Source organism: Acanthochromis polyacanthus, chromosome 21 (assembly GCF_021347895.1).
Source record: "Acanthochromis polyacanthus isolate Apoly-LR-REF ecotype Palm Island chromosome 21, KAUST_Apoly_ChrSc, whole genome shotgun sequence".
In the NCBI taxonomy this organism is placed as follows: Eukaryota; Metazoa; Chordata; class Actinopteri; family Pomacentridae; genus Acanthochromis; species Acanthochromis polyacanthus.
In genome coordinates, this window is record NC_067133.1 from 30,740,083 (window position 1) to 30,762,769 (window position 22,687).

The 22,687-nt window shown below is 46.4% G+C and overlaps 1 protein-coding gene across 1 annotated transcript in view; it reads right to left on the bottom strand.

Annotated features, from left to right (window-relative positions):
* LOC110952023 (adenylate cyclase type 9) overlaps positions 1 to 22,344 on the bottom strand; it is a 40,970-nt gene extending 18,626 nt beyond the window's left edge. The window contains 2 exon segments of the mRNA XM_022195335.2: positions 19,462 to 20,436; positions 20,439 to 22,344. Of these exon segments, the coding sequence (XP_022051027.2) occupies positions 19,462 to 20,436; positions 20,439 to 21,267 (1,804 nt within the window). The 5' untranslated portion in view covers positions 21,268 to 22,344.
* Positions 22,345 to 22,687: the final 343 nt, after the last annotated feature.

The following is a 22,687-nucleotide window of genomic DNA, read 5'->3' on the forward strand; positions in this document are numbered from 1 at the left end:
CAGTGGTTTGTGTTAGTGTTCTCTGTGTTTGTTCAGTGGAGGCTGATAGGATCTGATGTGTGTGTGTGTGTGTGTGTGTGTGTGTGTGTGTGTGTGTGTGTGTGTGTGTGTGTGTGTGTGTGTGTGTGTGTGTGTGTGTGTGTGTCATTTGTTTGCTGAGTGTTTTTTCTCCTCTGTTCTGCTCTGTCCTGAACAAAGGGCTTGGAGAGGGAGATAATGTGGCGGGCTTTCATGGGGAAAGGTTATCTCCTGTTCTCTGTCAGCTGATAGCACCAGACAGGACACTTGAAGGCCCATAACGCCCAGAGGCTCTGCTAATGATGCTCTTCAGTTAGCCCAAGGTCAGCGAGGTGGAGGACCTCCTTCAGAGCGACACATGGACGGTGTTCAGGAGACATCAGCTGGAACCACAGTGTGAAGCTTCCTGACCTTTTTCTCTCTTCAGAGCAGCTCTGCAGATGAAGTCATCTCGTGTGACCCTCATCCAAACAGAGATTACACACTGGCTAACCCTGCAGTCACTTTATCAGAAATGATTCCCTGAAACGAGCCGTCTGCCTCCACAGACCGACCTCTGCAGATCCTTACTGGAGACCTCCCTCCATGCAGGTCAAACCTCTGCAGATGATCCAGAACACAGCAGAACATCTCGTTTCCAACCAGCCAGAAGCAGCACGTCACCCCGCTGTTCAGATCGTCTCAGAAAATACAAAACTCCAATGAAAACATCTCCTCCTACCTGAACTCTCATCCAGGTCTACACTCCATCCCTCCAACCAAAGGTTCCTGATCCACCTCCACACCAGGGCCGGTCCAGAGCTGGACTCTTCTCCTCTGTGGTGCTGGTGGTGGAACCAGTTACCAAACTCTGTTCAGTCTTTAAGAAAAGACTAAAACCAGATCTTCTCTGAACACCTTTAACCTGGCAGACTTCCTGTAGACACCATGGTCCTATCATCACTAGAACCTGTTCATGGATCTCATCCAGGTTGTCTTCTCCTGACTAGGTTCTTGCTGGTGTTGGATCTACACAACCATCAACCCCCTCCTCTGTTTAGACGTGATGTTCCAGTTATAGATGGCTTCCTTCACTCCTCTCTATCCAAAATGTGGACATGAATGGATGAAGGTGGAACGTCTCCAAGAACCTACCAGAGAAGTCCAGTTGGTTTCTACTGAAGCTCCTACGACCACCATGACCTGGATGATTGAGGATCTGCAGACATTAGCAGCTAATAACTGCAGCAACATAAAAAAAAGAAGCATCTCTGGTCTAAAACGATGGATTTTTCCTCCTCACAGGTTCCTCCTGATATACCAGCAGCATTTTCCCAGCGTTCCTGCTTCATTTCTCAGTTCTCGTCTTGTTTGCTGCCTGATGTTCAGCGGCTCACAGAATAAAGCTGAGTATCTGAGACTGTTCTTTAAAGCCTTACTGCATGTAGTCTTTTCTTGTAAACTGCTGAATAATTGTACTTATCTGGTGGTTGTTGGTCATAGATTTGTTTCTGAGGGACCAAAAGTCATCGTTTTTACACGTATTTGACACGGAGATGAAGCCTGACACGCCAAACTCAGTGAAGCAGCTAAATCTGTCTCCAGACGGTCAGACAGGGACGTCTCAGGACAGGTTACAGAAGAAGCAGCTTCACCTGAGCTTTAAAAAACAAGCCTGCTACTCTAACTCGTATATTTCTAAGAGAGGAGGACGAGCAGAAGGAGAACCAGGACGGAACAGTCACTTATTTTACTACTACCACCTCAGAAAGAAAGAATAATAATAAATAAGATCAGCAGATATCAGAAAGCATTAAAAAATACCACAGTAGATAATAAATACCATCAACAGAGGTTCTGGTTGTTCATAATGTTTTGTAAAAAGATTAAATGTGAATATTGTCAGAATGAACTTGTTTTACACTAAAACAAAGGAAATATTAGGAGCTGTGGTTTTTTATGGTTTATTATGCTGAGATTTTATTGGTCGATCGTTTTACATCAAACCACTATTAAGTGAAATTAAAAATGAGGGAAACTAAGTCTTTGGATGTCCTGGTTGATGAGAATTTAAACTGGAAATTACATATTAATTATACAAAAGTGAAAATATCAAAAACAGTTGTTGTATTCTACAAAATGAAGGATTTATTGGATCACAAAGTATTGTAAAAGTTCTATAACTGTCAGATTGTTCCATATCTGACCTGCTGGGTTGAAGTTTTAATGCCTCTAAGACAAACTTCCACTTTTCATTTTACAGAAAAGAACCATAAGATTAATCAGTTAAAAAACACAGAGATCCAACAAACCCGTAACTCCTTCATTAAAACAGACGTAGTAGATTCTAGTGTTCTGCAGATCATGTATGAAGCTCACAAATAAACTACCAGTCAGTGTAAGTCAGAGTCTGTTCTGAGATACGCTCTGATAGAATGTCTGCAGCCTCTCAGACTTTAGTTTGTTTTTATGCTCATTATTAGCTGATGGTTTGTTATAAAGGACAGATTCCAACAGTTTATTCTTCTTTCTGCTCCCTTTCATTCAGAAGGCTGGAAACTTTGGTTTATATGTTGTACTAAATTATTTTTTTCTTTTGTCAGTGAAAATGGTCTGAATGTGTCTCTGGACTGAGATGAGACTGAATTACATCAGAACTCTTCTCTGCTTTCTGTCACTCTGAGGTCCGTCGTCCCGTTCTAATCAACCAAACCAGTCCACATCCGTCCCTGTTGTTCCTCTGCTGTGAACAGAGGTGGTATTAAAGCTGAATTTCCATCTGAGCGTTCTTCCTGCTTTACTCGGCTCTCTCCAGCCACAATAGAAACACTTGACTTCCCTCCAAAGTCCGTCTCTCGTGTTCTTTGTATTCTGAGCTCCAAGCCGCCTCGCTCTGCTGGCAGAACAACACTCTGAGCTGACGTCCCTCCAGAACCTCCACCACGCCTCTCCTCTGCTCACTGGCCTGGATATTCTCCATCCGTCCATCAGATCCGCTGGCTTCATCTCCACCCTGACATCATCCCAGAAGCTCACATTCATTTCCATCTCCTCTCTTCTGTCCTCCATCTTCCTTCACCTGCCGTCTGAATGTTGAGCCATCTCCTGTTCCTCCCTCACATAATGACCACAGATCAGTCAGAACATCAGACATCCACACTCTGGAAGCTTCCTTCATCACAGAAACAAGACATTTACCCTTGAATGCAGCTCAGTCTGTTACAAAGATTTTCTTAAATCATTTCTAATTTTGTCTCGCTCCAAAATAAAAGTGGAATAATCTTTAATCGATGTGTCACTGACTGTTTAAATATGAAGGTCAAAAGAACTGCCGTCACTCTAACATGAAAACACCTTTATGCTCAATGCAAACTGTTGGTTTGCTGCCTGGACAGGTCACCAGTCTGTCACAGGGCTACACATACAGACACACAATCACACTCACATTCACACCTACGGACAATTTAGAGTAACCAATTAACCTCAGCATGTTTTTGGACTGTGGGAGGAAGCCGGAGTACCCGGAGAAAACCCACGCATGCACAGGGAGAACATGCAAACTCCATGCAGAAAGATCCCAGGCCGGGATTTGAACCGGGGATCTTCTTGCTGCAAGGCCAAAGTGCTAACCACTAGCCCATTGAGCAGCCCAGTCCACAAACATGTTGAGGTGAATTGATGATTCTAAACTGTCTGTAGGTGTGACTGTTTGTCTCTATGTGTAGCCCTGTGACAGACTGTTACCTGTCCAGGTGAACCTTCACCCTCAGTCAGCTGGGACAGACTCCAGTCCGCACTGAGGATTAAACGGTGTTTAGATAATGGATGGATATTTAATCTTTTATAGTTTTATTAAAAGGCTTTTTTGTGATTTTTTTTCTGCATTTTCATCTTGTTGGCTTTATTCCTATTGTCTAGATCTCTCATATCATCTTTAATTGTGTTTTATATCTTCTTGATAAGTCTGTAAATCATAAAAATGATAAATCTCTGAACTTTGGTTTGGGATTAATAACATTCTGTTGTTTCTAATGTGTTCTCTGATAATATATAAAGTGGGAGTCAGTCTGTTACTCTGCTAATAAAACATAAAAGGAACACATCTCTGATTAATTAACTGTCAGGACTTTTCCTCTGCCCTCCTGTCCTGATTTAACTGAAATTGGATTTGTCATCCAGAGGTGTTATCAAGCAGCGTTCTGATATCGATTAGACGTGTCTGAGGCAGCCTCCCTCTCCTCCTCACCAAACTCTGCTCACTCAGCACTTCCAGTCATGGCGCCGTCACGTGGCTGAAGATAAAGCGTACCTGATCTGCTCCCTGAGGACTCTCCATGCAGAGGAAACCAGGACACAGCCTCAGCTTTACCTTAAAAACCCTCATTCCTGTTCTAACAGGACACCAGCTCTGCTCTGGTGTTTGTTCTGTGACCTGCAGAACTTTCAGGTTCATTAAAGTTCCCGGCTCAGTGAGGAACACCAGGAACTAGCCGGTACCGCTCAGAGTAACGGAGCAGAAACGTTCACTGATGATGAAGGTGAGATTTAAAAACAGCAGCGGCAGCACAAGATGGAGGGCAGCAAAAACAAACACGGAGGCAGGAAGAAATCCAGCATGATGCCAGGATGGGATGACCTCTGCTGGGATCACATCAGGTCCTCAGCTCTCAGTAACACACCTACAGCCAGCCTGGAGCAGATACAGCATGGAGGCTCCTGGAGATAGAACGTCTGAGGATGGAGGAGCAGCTAGACTGGACTAACTGCACTGGAACCACAAACACCATCTGCAGCCACCAGGACTTAAAAACAATCTTCATCACAGATGTAAGGACCAAGCTGCTGTTACTGACAGATCCACAGGAAGACTGGAACCATGTGATCCTAATACAGATGATCCTGTTATTATTAGAGCTGGACCCGGATATCCGAATATTCGTTTGCTACGGCAGTATCCGGATACTAATTTTGGTATCCGAATATTCTGTGTCATTGCCAGGTGTCACTGTAACCATGACAACCAGTGAACACTACATCAGCTGATTGCGATCCTACTACAAATCCACCTCTGAGGACTTATCAGGACTTATCCATCAGAAACGATCCAAGGAACAACTGATTAAACTGTGGGGGTGTTTCTGAGTCCCATCAGTTCCTGCTGCATATTTAGGTCATGTGATCCAGTATCTGTACATAACGTACACATGCAGAACACACACCTGTGCTCAGCATAAGGTCATGTTGTTTGTGGGTACATCTATATTAAATGGACACATTCTATGATGCTGTGACTTCTGCTATGATTTTTTTCTTAAAATTTCATCCGTGGGAAATGATCCAAGGATGAGCGGCCTTGGAGGAGGACTGAGCTCTCTGAGGGCTTTCCTCGTTGCCTAATAGTTTATTCCTCCTCTATCAATGTCCAAAAACACACTTAAACAATATTAAATATGTTATTTTATATTAACTTTTATGCCTCCATCAGGAATAAATGAGCTTGGGGCAGATGGGAAGTCAGAAAGCTCTAAAAAAAATCTGGAAAACTAATTTATTGTTTTATGACTGATGTAGAGTTACACAGCATTAAAGACAGGGAAAGGAGGACGGTTAAAGACGTACAGGGTGTCCCTAAAGTCTGGACTCATAGCAACAAATACAACATTTTATTCAATATATTAATTTTTAAATATATTATATTAAATATATGCTTCATAATTAATCAAATATATATTTAATATAATAGCCATATTTAATCCGTGGAGGCACAGAAACTATAGTTAATGAGATTTCCTGTCCAGACTTTAGAGAGGTCCTGTTTAACCCTGCAGAGCCCAGAGCAGCCATAATTCTGATTGGTGGTAGATGTGAAACCAGGTCAGATCCATCGTTCTTTCTGTGTATAAATCTGGGAGTCAGACGAACATTTCACACATTCTCCAGGTCTCAGAGCCTTTTGGTTGCAGTGATGGTTTGTAAAAACACACAATAAAGACACAGAACATCAAACACCTCTATAAACAGACCATGGGATAATGTGCAACTTTTCTACTGATCTGGGGGATGCAGCTATGCTGTGTCTGTATTCTGAAATATATGTGAAAAAACAAAAAAACATTTTTTTTAGGTTTATTGCACTTGTAAGCTATTTATTGTTAGCCTAGCCGCGCTAGACCCAGCTCTGAAGACACAAGGGTCTAGGAACTCTCAACAGGGAGGGAGGCGGGCTAAAAGGTTGTCTATCAAATCACTCTGCAGCAATTGGGTAGGTATACAACCAATCAACGCAACGAATAGACTCCTGAAGCGCCGGAAATCAGAGGATGCGGTAGTTGGGTGAAGCCTTATTTATACAGTCAATGGGTGAAGCTCAAGTATATTACAGACATGTTAACAGAAAGATTATTCAGAGTCGGTGCTAATGGAGCTCAACCACTGTTGTCGTTTTTGTTGTTGACCCTGGCAGAGAATTAAATTCTTTGCCGTGGGTTGTCTAGCGCGGCTAGGCTAATTTATTGTATTAGTCAAGACATAAGTCTTTAAATATTATTAAAACTTGGGATATAAGGATTATATTGATGTAAAGTAAATAAAAATACAACAAAAAACTGTGCAACAAGATGTAAAAATGTAAGAATATGTCCTGGTGGACATTAAACACTGTATGCTATAGAAAATGTGCACAGAGAAGGAAGTTAATACAGGAAAAGGAAGAGCGTTACATGAACGTCTTATTCAACACAGGAGGGATGAGACAGAAACACTGAGATGCTCTGACATTCAGTCCAGCCGCAAGTCCTGCAATAAAATACTCCAAGACAAATATGGACCGAGTATTCAGAGGAAAACCCACATGCACACGCACACACACACACACACGTTAATGCGTGCATACTGAGTGCTGCAGCAGGCGTCGGCTCCCCGCCATCTTTCCTCATTCATAATTCACACAGCCATTTATCACCCCCCCACCCCCCACCCCACCGCTGTGCACACTAACGAGTGGCTGCATAAGGGGACATGAGGGGATGAGGGGCTGCATGAGGGGACATGAGGGGATGAGGGGCTGCATGAGGGGACATGAGGGGCTGCATGAGTGGCTTCATGAGGGGACATGAGGGGACATGAGGGGCTGCATGAGTGGCTTCATGAGGGGACATGAGGGGACATGAGGGGACATGAGGGGCTGCATGAGTGGCTTCATGAGGGGACATGAGGGGCTGCATGAGTGGCTGCATGAGGGGACATGAGGGGACATGAGGGGCTGCATGAGAGGACATGAGGGGCTGCATGAGTGGCTTCATGAGGGGACATGAGGGGCTGCAAGAGGGGACATGAGGGGACATGAGGGGCTGCATGAGGGGACATGAGGGGACATGAGGGGCTGCATGAGAGGACATGAGGGGCTGCATGAGTGGCTTCATGAGGGGACATGAGGGGCCATGAGGGGACATGAGGGGACATGAGGGGCTGCATGAGAGGACATGAGAGGACATGAGGGGCTGCATGAGTGGCTTCATGAGGGGACATGAGGGGCCATGAGGGGACATGAGGGGACTTGAGGGGACATGAGGGGACATGAGGGGCTGTATGAGGGGACATGAGGGGACTTGAAGGGACTTGAGGGGACATGAGGGGCTACATGAGTGGGTGTTTGCAGGAGTAAGTGCTGGGCTGTGTGGAGGTGGAGGTGTGGCCTTCAGACTGAGCTCCATCTGTCAGGAGAAGCTGCTGCTGCATCTGTTAGAGGAGTTCTGGTATGTTCTGTTCCTCTGATCACAAAAGAAAAAAGCTTAGGAGGCATCACTGACTCCTGATAACAGTTTATCACCAGAACCTCAGCAGCTCCACCAGGAGAACCTCAGCAGCTCCACCAGGAGAACCTCAGCAGCTCCACCAGGAGAACCTCAGCTCACTGAGAAAGCTCCGGATGCTTTCACTTCTCCTGTGCTTCTTTCAGGGTTTACAGATGTTCGCTTCAAATTCAGAGGAGAATCGCTGCACGTGTTTGGCTCAGTTCTGCTCCTCTCACAAAAAGAAAACTTCCTTCAGCTTCTCCTCAATGTGAAGCAGAGATTCAGCTGAAAGAAGTCAGTTTGTCCTCAGAGCACCGCCTGACCCTCACCCCTTCAACAGCCTGTTGCCATGGCAATTAGCCTGAGCAAGCCCTGTGTGTGTGTGTGTGTGTGTGTGTGTGTGTGTGTGTGTGTGTGTGTGTGTGTGTGTGTGTGTGTGTGTGTGTGTGTGTGTGATCCATCTTTCTGTTATCTCTTTCCTTCACTGTTTGCTTTTCGTTTCTTCTGTAACTCTCTCAAAGGTAAACCAGTGTCTGTCTGAAGATGTAGCAGCTGATCTTGGATCTTCTCGGTACATCTGCATATGTGAGGCCTCCTACCACCTCAACCTGGCCACCTGGCCGGCTGCCAGGCCGATCTGATCTCTGGCAGCAGATCAGCTGCTCCTCGTTTTTCCTAGAAAGCAGCAGAAGCTCGGCTGTGTGAGGGTGTTGAATGACTCTCTGGTGGTTCTACTGCAGCTCTGTCCTCTATGAGGCGGTGGAAGAGCCAAACTGGAGTAAACACGTCTGCATGCCGCTACTCTTCAGGAGACGATAAATCGTCCTGCAGCTCTCAGGCTAATTATTCCAGCATCAGTCAGAGAACACCTCAACCCAGCAGATCGATGAGGCTCCATGCATCAACCCAACAGTTTACTGGGAGCTAACACAGACACACGCATTCCCATCCATGTTCACACTGATAAACCCTCCATTTATATTTCTGTTTCATACAATGACGTCAGCAGTCACAGCTGAAAACTATAAACTTCCCCTTTCTGACGAGTCATCGTTAGCAAATGAAAACGTTCCATCGTTCCCAGAGTCCACAGACATTTGTGGCTCCACCAGACCAACAGTTCCTGAAAACGAACTGACTGAATGATCACTAAATGATCTGAAGTGTTGCAGGTTTTATCTGAACAGACTGACTGGTTAACAACGTCAACTAACTTTCATAAAACTGAGACAAAGAAAATGTGTACTAAACTTTATAAATTACATTATGAATGGTTCAGTAATACTCTAGTAAAAGTACTAGAGTATTACTGAACCATCCTCACTGCAGCAGAACACATGGAGTCACATCATCATCATATTAATACATGGAAGCATCCAAACTGGTGGACATTTGAAAAATAAACCTGCTCTTCTCCAGTGTTCTGCTCCATATTCATCAATAATAGGTATTGATTGGTTCAGCTTCCACATCAATGGTAGCATTTTTATTCCATGTTTTCTGTGCTGTTTGCTAACCCTACTCTAATCACAGTAACAGGGTTGCTAATCCATGCTAATGTGATCTTTTTCTCAGCAGTAGAAGCTAGATATTTAGCTAGCTGTTACTGCTGACCAAGAGGACAAACTGACTGATGGAAACCAGTCCAAAGAATGAGTCTGATCCTGATAATATGAGGTAGAGAGAGACATTCAATCAAGGCTGACAATGGATGAAAAGATGGAAAATAGAAGAGAGGACATAGCTTTGCTCTACACATTCTTTAGGAAAACTGTTTGAGGATGTAAACGGCAAAAACAAGCCAGAAAACAACAAAAACGTCAACAGGTTATAATAATTATTATTTAAAATATTTTGTTGATTAAAAAATGTTCCCACAATTACAGAGACATCAATGAAAAAAATAAAACCTAAAAAAAAGGAGATTTAAATTTTAGTTTTACTGTTTTATTAGAGATCCAGTTTGGTCATCAGGGGGTGGGACCAGAGAAAAATGACATTTTAGGGGAACTCCAGATTTATTTGGTATTTTTAGAATATTTTAAACATTCTTTTCTCCTATTTTTTTTACATTTACACAACTACTGCATGTTTTAATATTTTCTGCATGGATTATTTACAAAGGGAGGTAAAATGTCCTCCAGTTTTGGACGTTTTATTAAAACTAGAGACGACGTCCATCCTGTAACCAACAATCTCCTGCATGTTATTCACCACTACTGGTTTAGTTCTGTGTCCTCACCTCCACCTGGACTAAACTGAAATGAGAACAGTGTGTGCTGGACGACATGTTGTGTAACATGTTCCACTCCACACGCTACATGTGCTGCGTGTTCTCCAGGCTGAGCCGTGTCAGCTGCTGAGACTTCTTATCAGACAGACAGCTGCTGATCTCCGTCAGAGCAGATGGAGGTCTCAGCCTGGAGGACAGCTGCTCTGAAGGTCTGAGGGGTCTGAAGGTCTGAGGGGTCTGAGGGGTCTGAAGGTCTGAGGGGTCTGAAGGGTCTGAGGCAGGGGTGTCAAACTCAGTTCCTGGAGGGCCACTATCCTGCATGTTTTAGATGTTTCCCTCTTCCAACACACCTGATTCAAATGATCAGCTTATCATCAAGCTCAGCAGAAGCCTGATAACGAACCTGATCATTTGAATCAGCTGTGTTGGAAGAGGGAAACATCTAAAACATGCAGGATAGTGGCCCTCCAGGAACGGATCTTGACACCCCTGGTCTGAGGGGTCTGAAGGTTTGAGGGGTCTGAAGGTCTGAGGGGTCTGAAGGGTCTGAGGGGTCTGAAGGGTCTGAGGGGTCTGAAGGTTTGAGGGGTCTGAAGGTCTGAGGGGTCTGAAGGTCTGAGGGGTCTGAGGGGTCTGAAGGTCTGAGGGGTCTGAGGGGTCTGAAGGGTCTGAGGGGTCTGAAGGGTCTGAGGGGTCTGAAGGTTTGAGGGGTCTGAAGGTCTGAGGGGTCTGAAGGTCTGAGGGGTCTGAGGGGTCTGAAGGTCTGAGGGGTCTGAGGGGTCTGAAGGTCTGTGGGGTCTGAAGGTCTGAGGGGTCTGAAGGTCTGAGGGGTCTGAAGGGTCTGAGGGGTCTGAGGGGTCTGAAGGTCTGAGGGGTCTGAAGGTTTGAGGGGTCTGAAGGTTTGAGGGGTCTGAAGGTCTGAGGGGTCTGACGGTCTGAGGGGTCTGAGGGGTCTGAAGGTCTGAGGGGTCTGAAGGGTCTGAGGGGTCTGAGGGGTCTGAAGGTCTGAGGGGTCTGAAGGTTTGAGGGGTCTGAAGGTCTGAGGGGTCTGTGGGGTCTGGGGGATCTGAGGGGTCTGAGGGGTCTGAGGGGTCTGTGGGGTCTGAGGGGTCTGTGGGGTCTGAGGGGTCTGAAGGTCTGTGGGGTCTGTGGGGTCTGGGGGATCTGAGGGATCTGAGGGGTCTGAGGGGTCTGAAGGTCTGAGGGGTCTGTGGGGTCTGAGGGGTCTGTGGGGTCTGGGGGATCTGAGGGGTCTGAGGGGTCTGAAGGTCTGAGGGGTCTGTGGGGTCTGAAGGTCTGAGGGGTCTGGGGGATCTGAGGGGTCTGAGGGGTCTGTGGGGTCTGGAGGTCTGAGGGGTCTGTGGGCATCTGAGGGGTCTGAGGGGTCTGTGGGGTCTGGAGGTCTGAGGGGTCTGAGGGGTCTGAAGGTCTGAGGGGTCTGTGGGCATCTGAGGGGTCTGAGGGGTCTGTGGGGTCTGGAGGTCTGAGGGGTCTGTGGGGTCTGGAGGTCTGAGGGGTCTGAGCCCTCTGAGTCTTGTCTGGAGCCCGGCATCATAAAGAGAATTTCTAAACTAATCCTCCACAGAAACCTCCTCCTGCTGCCAGATAAAACCACCTCCAGTTCTTTCAGATTTTCCTGCTCTTGATCCAGGACCTCATTCCACCCTCTGAGTCTAAATCCTTTATTGCTGGGACGAAGCCACCAGTGTGACCCCTGATGAACACGTCCAGGTGTAGCGGTCCTGCTGACTAACGGCGTGATGCAGCAGATAACCTGAATGATCTCAGCACCATAGACCTCCAGGAGCCGTGTCTGCAGAGCAGGACCAGGGCTGCTGAGGCTCTGCAGACTCATTCAGTACGATGATAAATGGTGAGATTGCGTTGCCGCGGGCGAGGGTGCCGTGCTGTGCTGAACCATAATACAGTACAGAACAACGCAGTGTGATGTATGACGCCATTAAGCAGAGCCGAGGTTTTCGAGGGAGCACTGGTCTCTGCACAAACACACAGCAGCTTCAGTCCTCCTCTACCAGGTCCAGGTTTTTACGTACTGCCCTCTTTATAACAGCTGTCTAAGTGTAGCCCTCTCAGCAGTCAGCCACTCCACCATCGAACCCCCGTCCTCCTAACGCTGAGCACGCATACTGATCTGGGCTCAGCGTCTGGACCAACATCATGCCAGGGATTCGCTTAAACGCTGGGAGGAGGAGAGGACAGCCGAGTGGAAAAGACAAAACATTTAACTTCCTGTCGAGTAGAGGAGCATCTAGACCAGAACGTCAAACTCCTCTTAGTTCAGGGGAAACATCTGATCTGAAGTGATCTGGACCAGTACAATCACATCATAACAACCCATAAATAACCACAACTCCTAATATTTCCTTTGTTCTACTAAAAATAGTCCATTCTGAAACATTTTATGAACTATTCTCCTATAAAACATCATGAACAGCCTGAACGTTTTAAGGGAATCAGTTTATCATTTTTACATTACAGCTTCCAGATCAGGTTATCAAAGACAGAACATTTCGTCTCAGCGATCTGGAACTGAATGATAACACAAGAAATGATTTTAAATTTACATTCATTTCTACATCTGTGCGGTAATCCTGACCTCCTGAATCGACTCATCAACAAACTGAACTGTTCAGGAAAAGGTTCAGTTGTCCTTTTAGATTCAGTTTGTCCATTTTATCCCACAACGTTCAGCGTCTCTAAATATGTCCACACTAAGGATTCATCTTCAGCTCTGCAGTTTTTACTCTTTGTAAAGTCATCCTAGGGTCAGAATGGATCCTCTGGTGGGCCGGATTTGACCCACGGGCCACATGTTTGACGCCCCTGCTATAGATAGAACACACACACACACACACACACACACACACACTGCTACTACTTGTAGGGCTCAGGTGTACTGAGGTAACACGGATGTCTTTCTTTACTACGAACCTGTGTTGGACCAGAACCAGGCCTGTGGAGAAGCACTGGACCAGAACTAACCCCGTTTCCTGGTCTGCCTTCATTTCTCTGCTCCTTCAACCTCAGACCGTCTCATTCATCCTGATAGAGGTCACTGCCAGCAGCTATTAGAAGTCATTTTCTCCTGACGTCCCTCTGGAGCAGCGTTCACAGCGAGGCAGGAATGTGTGGAAGTGCATGTGTGCGTGTGCACGTGAGTCTCCCTGAAGCATGAATGGCTACCTTGATAACTAACAGAGACAGAGAGCAGAACATTCATCATCCGCTCTGTGTTCCAATCAATCACCATGAAACCAATCATTGTTCTGGTCTTCAGGATGGACCAGGAACTGGGACAAATCCTATCATCAGAACACCAATCATCTCTGTGGTATCTACATGACACGAGAAGCTCTGCTGTCATCTCCTTGTTGCCTCATCATAAACAATCTCAGCCTCATTACAGCCAATCAATATCATCTGTTGTGTTAACGAGGCCGGTGGCAGGCTGAGGTGTTGTGGGGTCAGGACTACAGCCGGCCACAGGGAGAAGATACGATCCTGGAGAATCACTAACATTACAGGTTTTTTTTTATCACTAACACACATTGGTGGAAACTGAAGTCACATGTTCAAAACTCTTAACGGTCTGCAAAACAGAATGCCGACTGAACTGTGAATCACTTTCATTGCTTTCACACAAAATGCATTCAGTGACCACAGTCACCACAGTTCATGAACTCTTTTCTCAGTTTCTAGTTCACCTCCTGCAGAACACTTGACCTTTACAGCACATTGTTCAAATGCTAACATACTGTGTTCAAAACTGTAAAAAACACAATCAGAACAGAATGATGGGGGGAAATACATGAGGAATTTCTGCTGCAGCCACATTTAAAATCTATGGAAAACCATATTAAAGTATTGACAATAAAAATAAATAAAAAGATGATGTAATTCCAAACACAGCTGAGTGTAGTAGTCAGCTGTAAAACCGATTCAGGTGATCTGTGTTTGGCCTCATCAGAAACTGTATAGAAGGAGACAGAAAGGTTCTACCCACAATGCATCAGAGAAGACATCAGATGTAATGGATGGAAACATGAGGCCAAATGCAGACGACAGGGTGTGAATGTTACAGTATACAGTGTACATGTGTTGTTGGTTTTTGACTTTTATCTCTTGATTTCTATTCTGCCCCTGAATTCTGAGATTCTGCATTTTATTTTTGTTTACAGTAAACTTTTTATTTTTTGTAAGGTCCCAAAGTACCGATGCAAAGGCACAGAGAAGATACGTAAATGTTGAAGTAAACTGCTGCATTCCTGATTCATTCTTGTTGCAAAAAAATACAATAATTTAGAACAATCAGAGTGCAAAGACCTTATTTTATAATAAAATACTGATTTATCTAAAAAGAAATCATTCAAACTTGAAAGGTTACAATGTATTTCATGTAATGCTCTCTGTTGTTGGTATTTTGTGGTTCAGTGTGCTCAGAGTGACAGCGTTTGTTTCCAAAGTGAGACTATTTTCTAGTGCTGTGGTTGAATGAGCTTATTTTGAGACATGAATGAAGCGTTTTGTTGGTGAGAAACAGTTTTGGGGATGAGATGAACTGTTCAGCTGAGATACATGATGGAAATGCAGACTGTTAAGAGTTTTGAACATGAGACTTCAGTTTGGACCAATGCTTGTTAGCAATTGAAAAAAAAAACTGTAATCACTTCAGCCAAGGAGATTACCCAGTCTGGTTTAATTAGAAGGTGATCCTGGATGGAGCTGGACGAGGAGGGAAGGTGACAGGTCCAAACCAACCTGAGAACATGCTGCTGTCACTGAGAACTCTGGACGTAATGAAGAGGCAGCACGGTCCTACAACAGACCTGTGAGAAGCTCAGATGAATGACAGTGTTCTTCACATCACCACAGTGGAGATGTTTCTGATTCATCAGATGATGATGTTCATGAGCAACAAGACGCTGCTAAACCAAATGACTGTTTGTGCACTAAGTCCTACCACAACATGTCGTCACTTTAAGCTCCTTTAAAGACTGCAGCTGTTTATAGATTAAAATTATTATTAATGGGACCTACATTACCGTTCAAAAGTTTGGGTTCATCCAGATAAATCCATGTTCTCCATGAAAACTCCCACTTTTATCCATGTGCTAACATAACTGCACAAGGGTTTTCTAACCATCAATGAGCCTTTCAGCACCATTAGCTAACACAATGTAGCATTAGAACACAGGAGTGATGGTTGCTGAAATGTTCCTCTGTACCCCTATGGAGATATTTACTCTCTATCCTCCTTCCAGCAGCAGATGGTTCCCCTCATACAGAGCCGGGTTCTGATCAAGGTTTTTTCCCTGTTAAAGGGTGTTTTTCTGCCACTGTTGTCTTTAGGCTGCTCTGGGGTTCAGGCATACGGGTTCTGTAAAGCGTCTTGAGACAATCTGACTGTAATTGTTACGGGGAGGTTGGAGAATCCAGGCGCAGGCACAAACAGGCAGACTGGTGATCAGGAATGGGGCTTTATTAACCGGAATCTAAACTACTATACAACTGAGAACGGAACTAAGGAAACAGAACAAAAACCAAACAGCTGAAAACAACAGAGCTGACATGAATCATGACATGGTGACATGGATGAGCGATGATGGGGAAAAGGAAAAAAAGGAGGAAGAAGGGCAGAAGCTGGAGCAAGACCACGACAGTAATTGGCGCTATAAAAATAAAATTGAATTGAATTAAAAATCAGCCGTTTCCAAATAGAACAGTCATTTTATCCATTAGCTATGTCCACTACATCAACAGTTGCTTTAAAATTCCCTGTTCAGACCAACGTTCAGTCCTCTTTGGATCCGCTGAACATCCTCTCCATGAAGAACTGAACTCCACACCTGATCAGCTGCTGTCTAGTTCTGGACTCCAATGAAAACACCTCCTCCTACCTGAACCAGTTACCAGACTCTGTTCAGTCTTTAAGAAAAGACTAGAAACCAGATCTTCTCTGAACACCTTTAACCAGGCAGACGTCCTGTAGACACCACGGTCCAATCATCACTAGAACCTGTTCATGGACCTTTCTCCTGACTAGATCCTCCCTGGTGCTGGATCTGCTCTCAGATGGATGTTTTTGGATAAATGAAACTGTAGAACTGTAGATGAATGTAGAATACCACAGTGTTCTCAGGAACTGGACCGGTACCTCAGTGATGACATGGGTGGAACCACTTTTCAGTCCAAATGTGGGTCATTAGTGTGTCTGTCTGAGCGCAGTGAAGATGCTCCAGCCTCACTGTGAATTCAATGACGATTCAGGTTTGTCAGAAGCGACACCTTTTGCTTTGTCAGATAGTTTTCACACTTTCATTTATAAAAACATGTCTGTCTGAGCCACTACAGCAGCATTACTGCAGACAGCTGTTGCTAATCTCTGATACTACTGTAGTGAGAGCTTAAGGAGAGCGCTACAAAGATGTGTTTGTGTCATTATTACCGTAGCACACAAAATCCTCAGCTAACAACAGCCAAGAATCACTTCTTTTCCCTGTAAACAATGGCTTCCAGATGGAGAGGAGAACGGCGTTTGGTGCTTTTGTCATCAGCAGAGAAATAATCAGGCCACGCTGACAGTCTCCAAAGGATAATCTTCTGCAGGTGCCATCATTCTGCATTAAGCACAAAGGAAAGACATTGACACGTACTTTCCAGGGAGATAGAGCCAAATATAGCTCCGGTTTCCAGTAAGGAAACGTAGAAAACAAGCAGCCTTATGTGCAGCCATCATAGAGACAAACAGAGAGCTGCCTCTGTAGTAAACCGTGATACGTTCAAGAGAAGGCTGACCAAACATTTCTTCCTCTGATTATATGTTTCTCAATTAATTAGTTTGTCTATTAAAGGCCAGAACCTTTGGCTGAATTCACCTCATTAATAATTCATCATTTTAGTCTTATTTTCCAGGTCCAGCTTCTCCACAGAGTCTCAAACGGAGTAACTTTGGGTTTCACTACAGTATAAAACTGGAAGAAATCATTTGAAACAGCGTCAGTGACTTATCAATCAATGAATTGATAGCATTCATGTTGTTGTTGTTTTTTGTTCTTTTCCCTTTTTGTCCTCTTGTCCCACTAGCATCCCATGAAGCTGATTTATTTAACGCTGGGGATCACTGCCCAAGCCCAGTCTCCTGCAGCCATACAGAAGGACAACACCCCTCAGTTGTGTGTTTCTTTTCCTTGCACCTTTTTGTATCGCTGTCAGATCAAACCTTGAACAGGAAAGGCATGGCACTGTTACCTGTGGCAGCTTCATCCAGCAAAACAAACGGGTATTAGATGAAAAAACTGCCTGAGATCCCACAATGAAGGAACCCATTCTTCTGCTCCTCCACTTCTATTGTTCATATTCACAATAAATACTCTACAACAGCAGCTTTAGTAGAAACCAACCAGACTTCTCTGGTAGGTTCTTGGAGACGTTTCACCTCTCAGCAGGTGGAACATCTCCAAGAACCTACCAGAGAAGTCTGGTTGGTTTCTACTGACGCTCCTACGACCACCATGACCTGATGCCTGAGGATCTACACAGAGATAAAACTATACAACCTAAACTAAGATTGTTTTGTTATATATGTACATTTGACTTTATTATTTAATGTTGATATTTTATTTCTTATTGCTTGTTGTTGTGCACCGTCCAGCAGAAGCTATTTCTATTTTTGTCATGTATGATGACAATGAAGCCATTCTAATTCTAATTCTAAACTATCAGAGAAAGGACTCCAGCTTGTAGATACCTGCAACACTATCAGACCTGTTCCCTGTCATCACTGGGATGTAAACTGAGCCTCAGCATTTACATTTGTTGGTAAAACCGCCGAGGCCTCGAGGAGGAAGCAACAGGATGCATCTGGAACACTCGGCTGACCACAAATGGCTCCACGCCAGGAGAACCTCGGCTACAATGACCAGAAATAGCTCACACCGACTGAAGGAAGCTACAAATAAGGAAGTATGAACTTTTGAACACCTATGGAAGAGACAAAAAAGTGATAGCATCACTGTAAAAACACACAGGAGCCAAAACCTACGTGGGAAACACTAAAATATCACAGAACGGGGCTGAAAAATACATGGTGCTCAGAGATGGGTGTCGGGCAGCGGGGACCAGAGCAGCTGATCCACGCCTGGCTGCAGTTTACTCCACTGATTTACAGACTGGAGGGAATTCACAGCAGCTCGGTCCTGACAGCCAGCTCTCTCACTGCCACTGCCAATCTGCAGGGAGAGGATAAATCTCTGGAGGAGGCTGAATGCATGATGGAGGCCAGAAGACCAAGAAGACAGACGAGGAGGAGGGCGATCACACTCTGGGCAACACAATAAAAAAGGGAGCAAGAGTGGTAGCCGCTCATTAATCTAAGAGATGAGGGGAAACCAAGGCCCATAAATCACTGCTGCTGGCTGGTAAACAAAAGGAACTTTCCCTCCGTCTTGTTGCTCCACTGATTTTCAGGAGGAAATGACTCCGTTCGTGAGGAATCCTGTGGATATATGAATAAACTCATAATCATTTCTGTGTACACTTGACTTGCTAATTTGTGTGAATTGCCAGTTCATGCTAATCCCTGACTAAAATGCACTTGACAAAATCGGACGTGCAGCCTTGGAGGCAGCACAGCGAAACAAAAATAAACCTGAAATGCTAATTGAAAAGGGCAGATGAACGCCATCTGCAGTACCTTAGTCAGACGCCGTCACTTGACTTACACTGGGTGATAATGGATCGGCAAGAATAAATGATGAAAAGAGCCATTAAGGCAACATTTAGTCACACTGAGGCCATTTGCATAAATATATGAAATAAAAGCTGCAGTCAAGCACTTCCAGAGACGGAGGAAAGACGAGACGGAGGTGAAGCTGCAGGCACATCTCTATTAGAAGGACAGTCCCTTTAAGTTGTAAAGCAATCCCTGAGGTTCAGAGCGAGGTTAGAAGAACAGGACTCACTGAGGACGTCTGGAGGGAAAGTAATTGAACAGAGAGGGGCAGAGGATGGAGGGGAGGAAGGGAACCAACATGGCGTCCGTCTGTTCTACAGCCACATGGTACCGACAGCACCAGGTAGGACGCATGATGCTGAACCCTCGTCCACCTTGATGATGGAAACACTCCCTGCCTCTCTGATGAACCTGGAGGGTGAAGTACTGCCAGAAGCACACGTTTCCTCAGATGGTAGAGGACAACTACAGGACAGAACCTTCAGTGTATAAAGAGGTCAAAGCTCATGGACTCCAGGTGAAATAACTGCAGCCAAACGTCTCATTTGGAGCCAAAACAAGACAGTTTGTAACACCTGCTGCTGACCTTGAATCAAACATTAATGTTTGAGACACAATCTAACTTTTCCACTCTGTGTGCCACCACAAAGAGACAACATTTATATTTAATCTCACAGAGCACTCACCTTTGAGCTGGTCGGCCACCACGCTCTGCCCGATTCGCTCATTGACTTGTCCGTCTTCATGCCGGTAGCGGTCGTCCAGGAAGTTGGCGGTGGCCTGCGACAGGTGGACCTTCCCGGCCACGCCCAGCTGCTCCATTAGATTGGCCAAGTTGACGTCATTCGACCAGACGTCAAACTTGAAGCGTTTCATTCCCAGGATGCCACACAGCACAGTGCCAGTGTGGACGCCCACCCTCATGTTCACCATCTCCCTCTTCTCCTGGCAGAACTGCTCGATGGCCTGAATCATGCCCAGGCCCATCTCCACACAGCAGTACGCATGATCTGCCCTGGGCTCAGGACAACCAGCCACACAGTAGTAACAGTCCCCCAGAGTGCTGATCTTCTCGCAGCCGGTGAGCTCACAGAGTCTATCGAAACGTCCAAACAAGTCGTTCAGAAGTCCTACGAGGGCGTGAGCAGATTTGTTGGCAGACATTTTAGTGAAGCCCACGATGTCCGCAAAGAGGATGCTGACGGGCTCCATCCGCTTCATGTTGAAGGGCCTGAAGATGATCTGGCCTCGTGGGATGGACGTTTTCTTGCGCTTATTGTTTTTAGGGCTGGAGATGGCGGCAGCAGCACCACTGGTGGAGTAACGTTTGACAGATCCGTCTCCTATCTCCTCATCGCCCTGCTTCATCAGTTCATCTGCCACAATTCTGGGCATAACTGAGTGGATCATTCGCTCCTTCAAGGCCTTCTCCACCTCCAGGTCTTTGCCGTGCATGATGGCTTGTCCCACCTTCAGGAAGGTGCTGCGTGAGCGCACCTCGGACATGATGAACAGGTGGATGCCGATAGCGTGGGCACAGAGGTGGAGCAGGGCTTTGGCCGGGCCCAACCAGCTCAGCGTATCCCAGTCAGATGGAGAGGCTAGGTTCCACCTCTCCCCTACCTGGGTCAAGTGCAGCCAGCCCAAACTCTCAAAAAGACGGAGTAGAGAAACCCCAGCAGGACGGAGGCGTAGAGGCGAACATGGAGGACGCTGTAGAGCAGCAGGAGAACCTCGATGCAGAGCGAGAAGGTGCCTACAGGAGTCAGACATGGCGGCCAGGTGTTCCCTCCCACTAGCTTCTCATAGGACAGGTTGTACGAAGGCCCAATGCCACTGGACTCCTCCACATCCAGGGTAGGCGTGGGGGCCTCCGGGTCCCTGAAGCCCGATGTCTGGATCTGAGGGGCCAGGGTCAGGATGAAGGTCACCAGGATGAGCAGCAGAGAGGCTTGGTTGTAACAGCGAGAGTAGAGCTTGGTGAAGGTCAGGAGGAAAAGAAGGAGGCAGAAGAGGAGGAAGGAAGCGGTGGGGAGGAGGAAAGCAGCTCGGTCACATCGGGAAGGGTTGGCAGCAAAGTACAACCCCCAGAGGAAGCCGACAGCCACCAGGTAGAAGAGGACGTAGCGGAACCTCCGCTGGGTCTGAGGGAAACAGCGTTCTCTGCAGGCCTCCTCCAGGATCGGAGAGTCAAACTTTGGGTCCCAGAAATGACCTGCAGATCTCTCAAACAGCTGAGGCATCTTCTTCTGAGCACGAAAACTCCGGACCGCCGGCCTCCTCACTCCGGACTCTCCAGAACTACAGCTAGAGGAAATGCTGTACTTGCAGTGCTTGGCTCCCCCCATGAATCCTCCCCCGATGGAGCCCAGCGGCCCGCCTCCATGCTTGTGTTTGACTCCGATCCTCACAGAGACGCCTCCATCTCCGCTGGAGTCGCAGCTCACCTCGGTGTTGTGGGGCAGCAGGTGCTGGTGTTGGGGAGACGCCATGTTTGGACCGGTCCAGAACCAGACACCGGGAGGAAGGCACGCTTATTTCTGACAGAACTTAGAGTGAGGCAGTAAGGCAGAGGATTGTTTAACAGCTGATTGTTCTCAAAAGTTGATCTAAAAAATGAAAAACAGCCCAAAGAAAAAGGTTCTGGTTGCGGTGTTCTGATCCAAAGTTTCTGACAGCTTCATTTTTCCCTCCTGACGTCAGTCCCTGCATTCCTCCACATCCTGCAGCTCGTTGCTGTCGGTTCGGCTCGGTTCGGTTCGGTTCGGTCCAACTCAGCAGCTCACACTGAGCTTCACTCATTGGAAATATCTGGATAAAGTGAGAGAATCACAGAACAGAAAGGTTCAGAACAGGAGAATAAATGTTTTTCTCTCAGAACAAACCAACAGAACCATCCGAACCGAGCCTGGTTCTGCTGAACAAAGTTCTTCAGAACAAGTCCGTGTCCGATTCCACATCTGCAGCTGAACAGAAGCTCAGATTTTCATTTCAGGTCTCAGCTGGACACCAACAGAAAGCGACCCAGATCCGGTTCTGGATCAGAACCACGTCCCGCTGCAGGGCCCAACAGGAGCCCTTTCTTTCCTGTCTTCAGTCCGGAGCCTCAAACTCAGCTGATCTGCAGACAGAAGAACCGGAACCGATGGAAAGCAGATTCAGTGCAGGAGCTCAGCTACTCCTCCAGTCCCGTTCCTCCGATCCGGTTCGGTGATGCATCAATGCTGCCCTGCTGTCCACGGCCACGCAGTGCGCCTCCAGACGGTCTCCGGGTCCGGATCAGGCGGTTCCGGATATCCACGTCCTCCTCTGGACTAAAGTTCGGTCCGCAGCGGAGAGAGGACGAAGCCGTGCACCGTCCCTCCGGTTAGAGCCGCCGCTGGATCAGGACCCCGGTACCGGAGCGGATGGAGAGAACACCTTCATTCCTCCAGAAGATCCTTCAGACCGCCGAGCTCCCGGTTCTCCGGTCAGCAGCGCGGACACGTGAGGAAACACCGGACGCTGCAGCCGCCACCATCTTCTGGACCGGAGAGAGAGGGTGTGTGTGTGTGTGTGTGTGTGTGTGTGTGTGTGTGTGTGTGTGTGTGTGTGTGTGTGTGTGTGTGTGTGTGTGTGTGTGTGTGTGTGTGTGTGTGTGTGTGTGTGTGTGTGAGAGAGAGAGAGAGAGAGAGAGAGTCAAGTGCACCAGAATAAAGTAAAGACCACTTCCGCTCCTTTAAAAATAAAAGCCTGTGTTCATCAGTATGAATGAATTTTTCTACAGAATGAGGCCTATTAACCTGTAAAGACCCTCCTAACCCCCATCAGGACCAGATACTGGACCTGGTCTGTCCTCTGGAACTCAGAGAATCCTCAATAAATCCATGAAGATGCAGCTTTCCAACTCTGCCTACATCCCATAAATCCTCT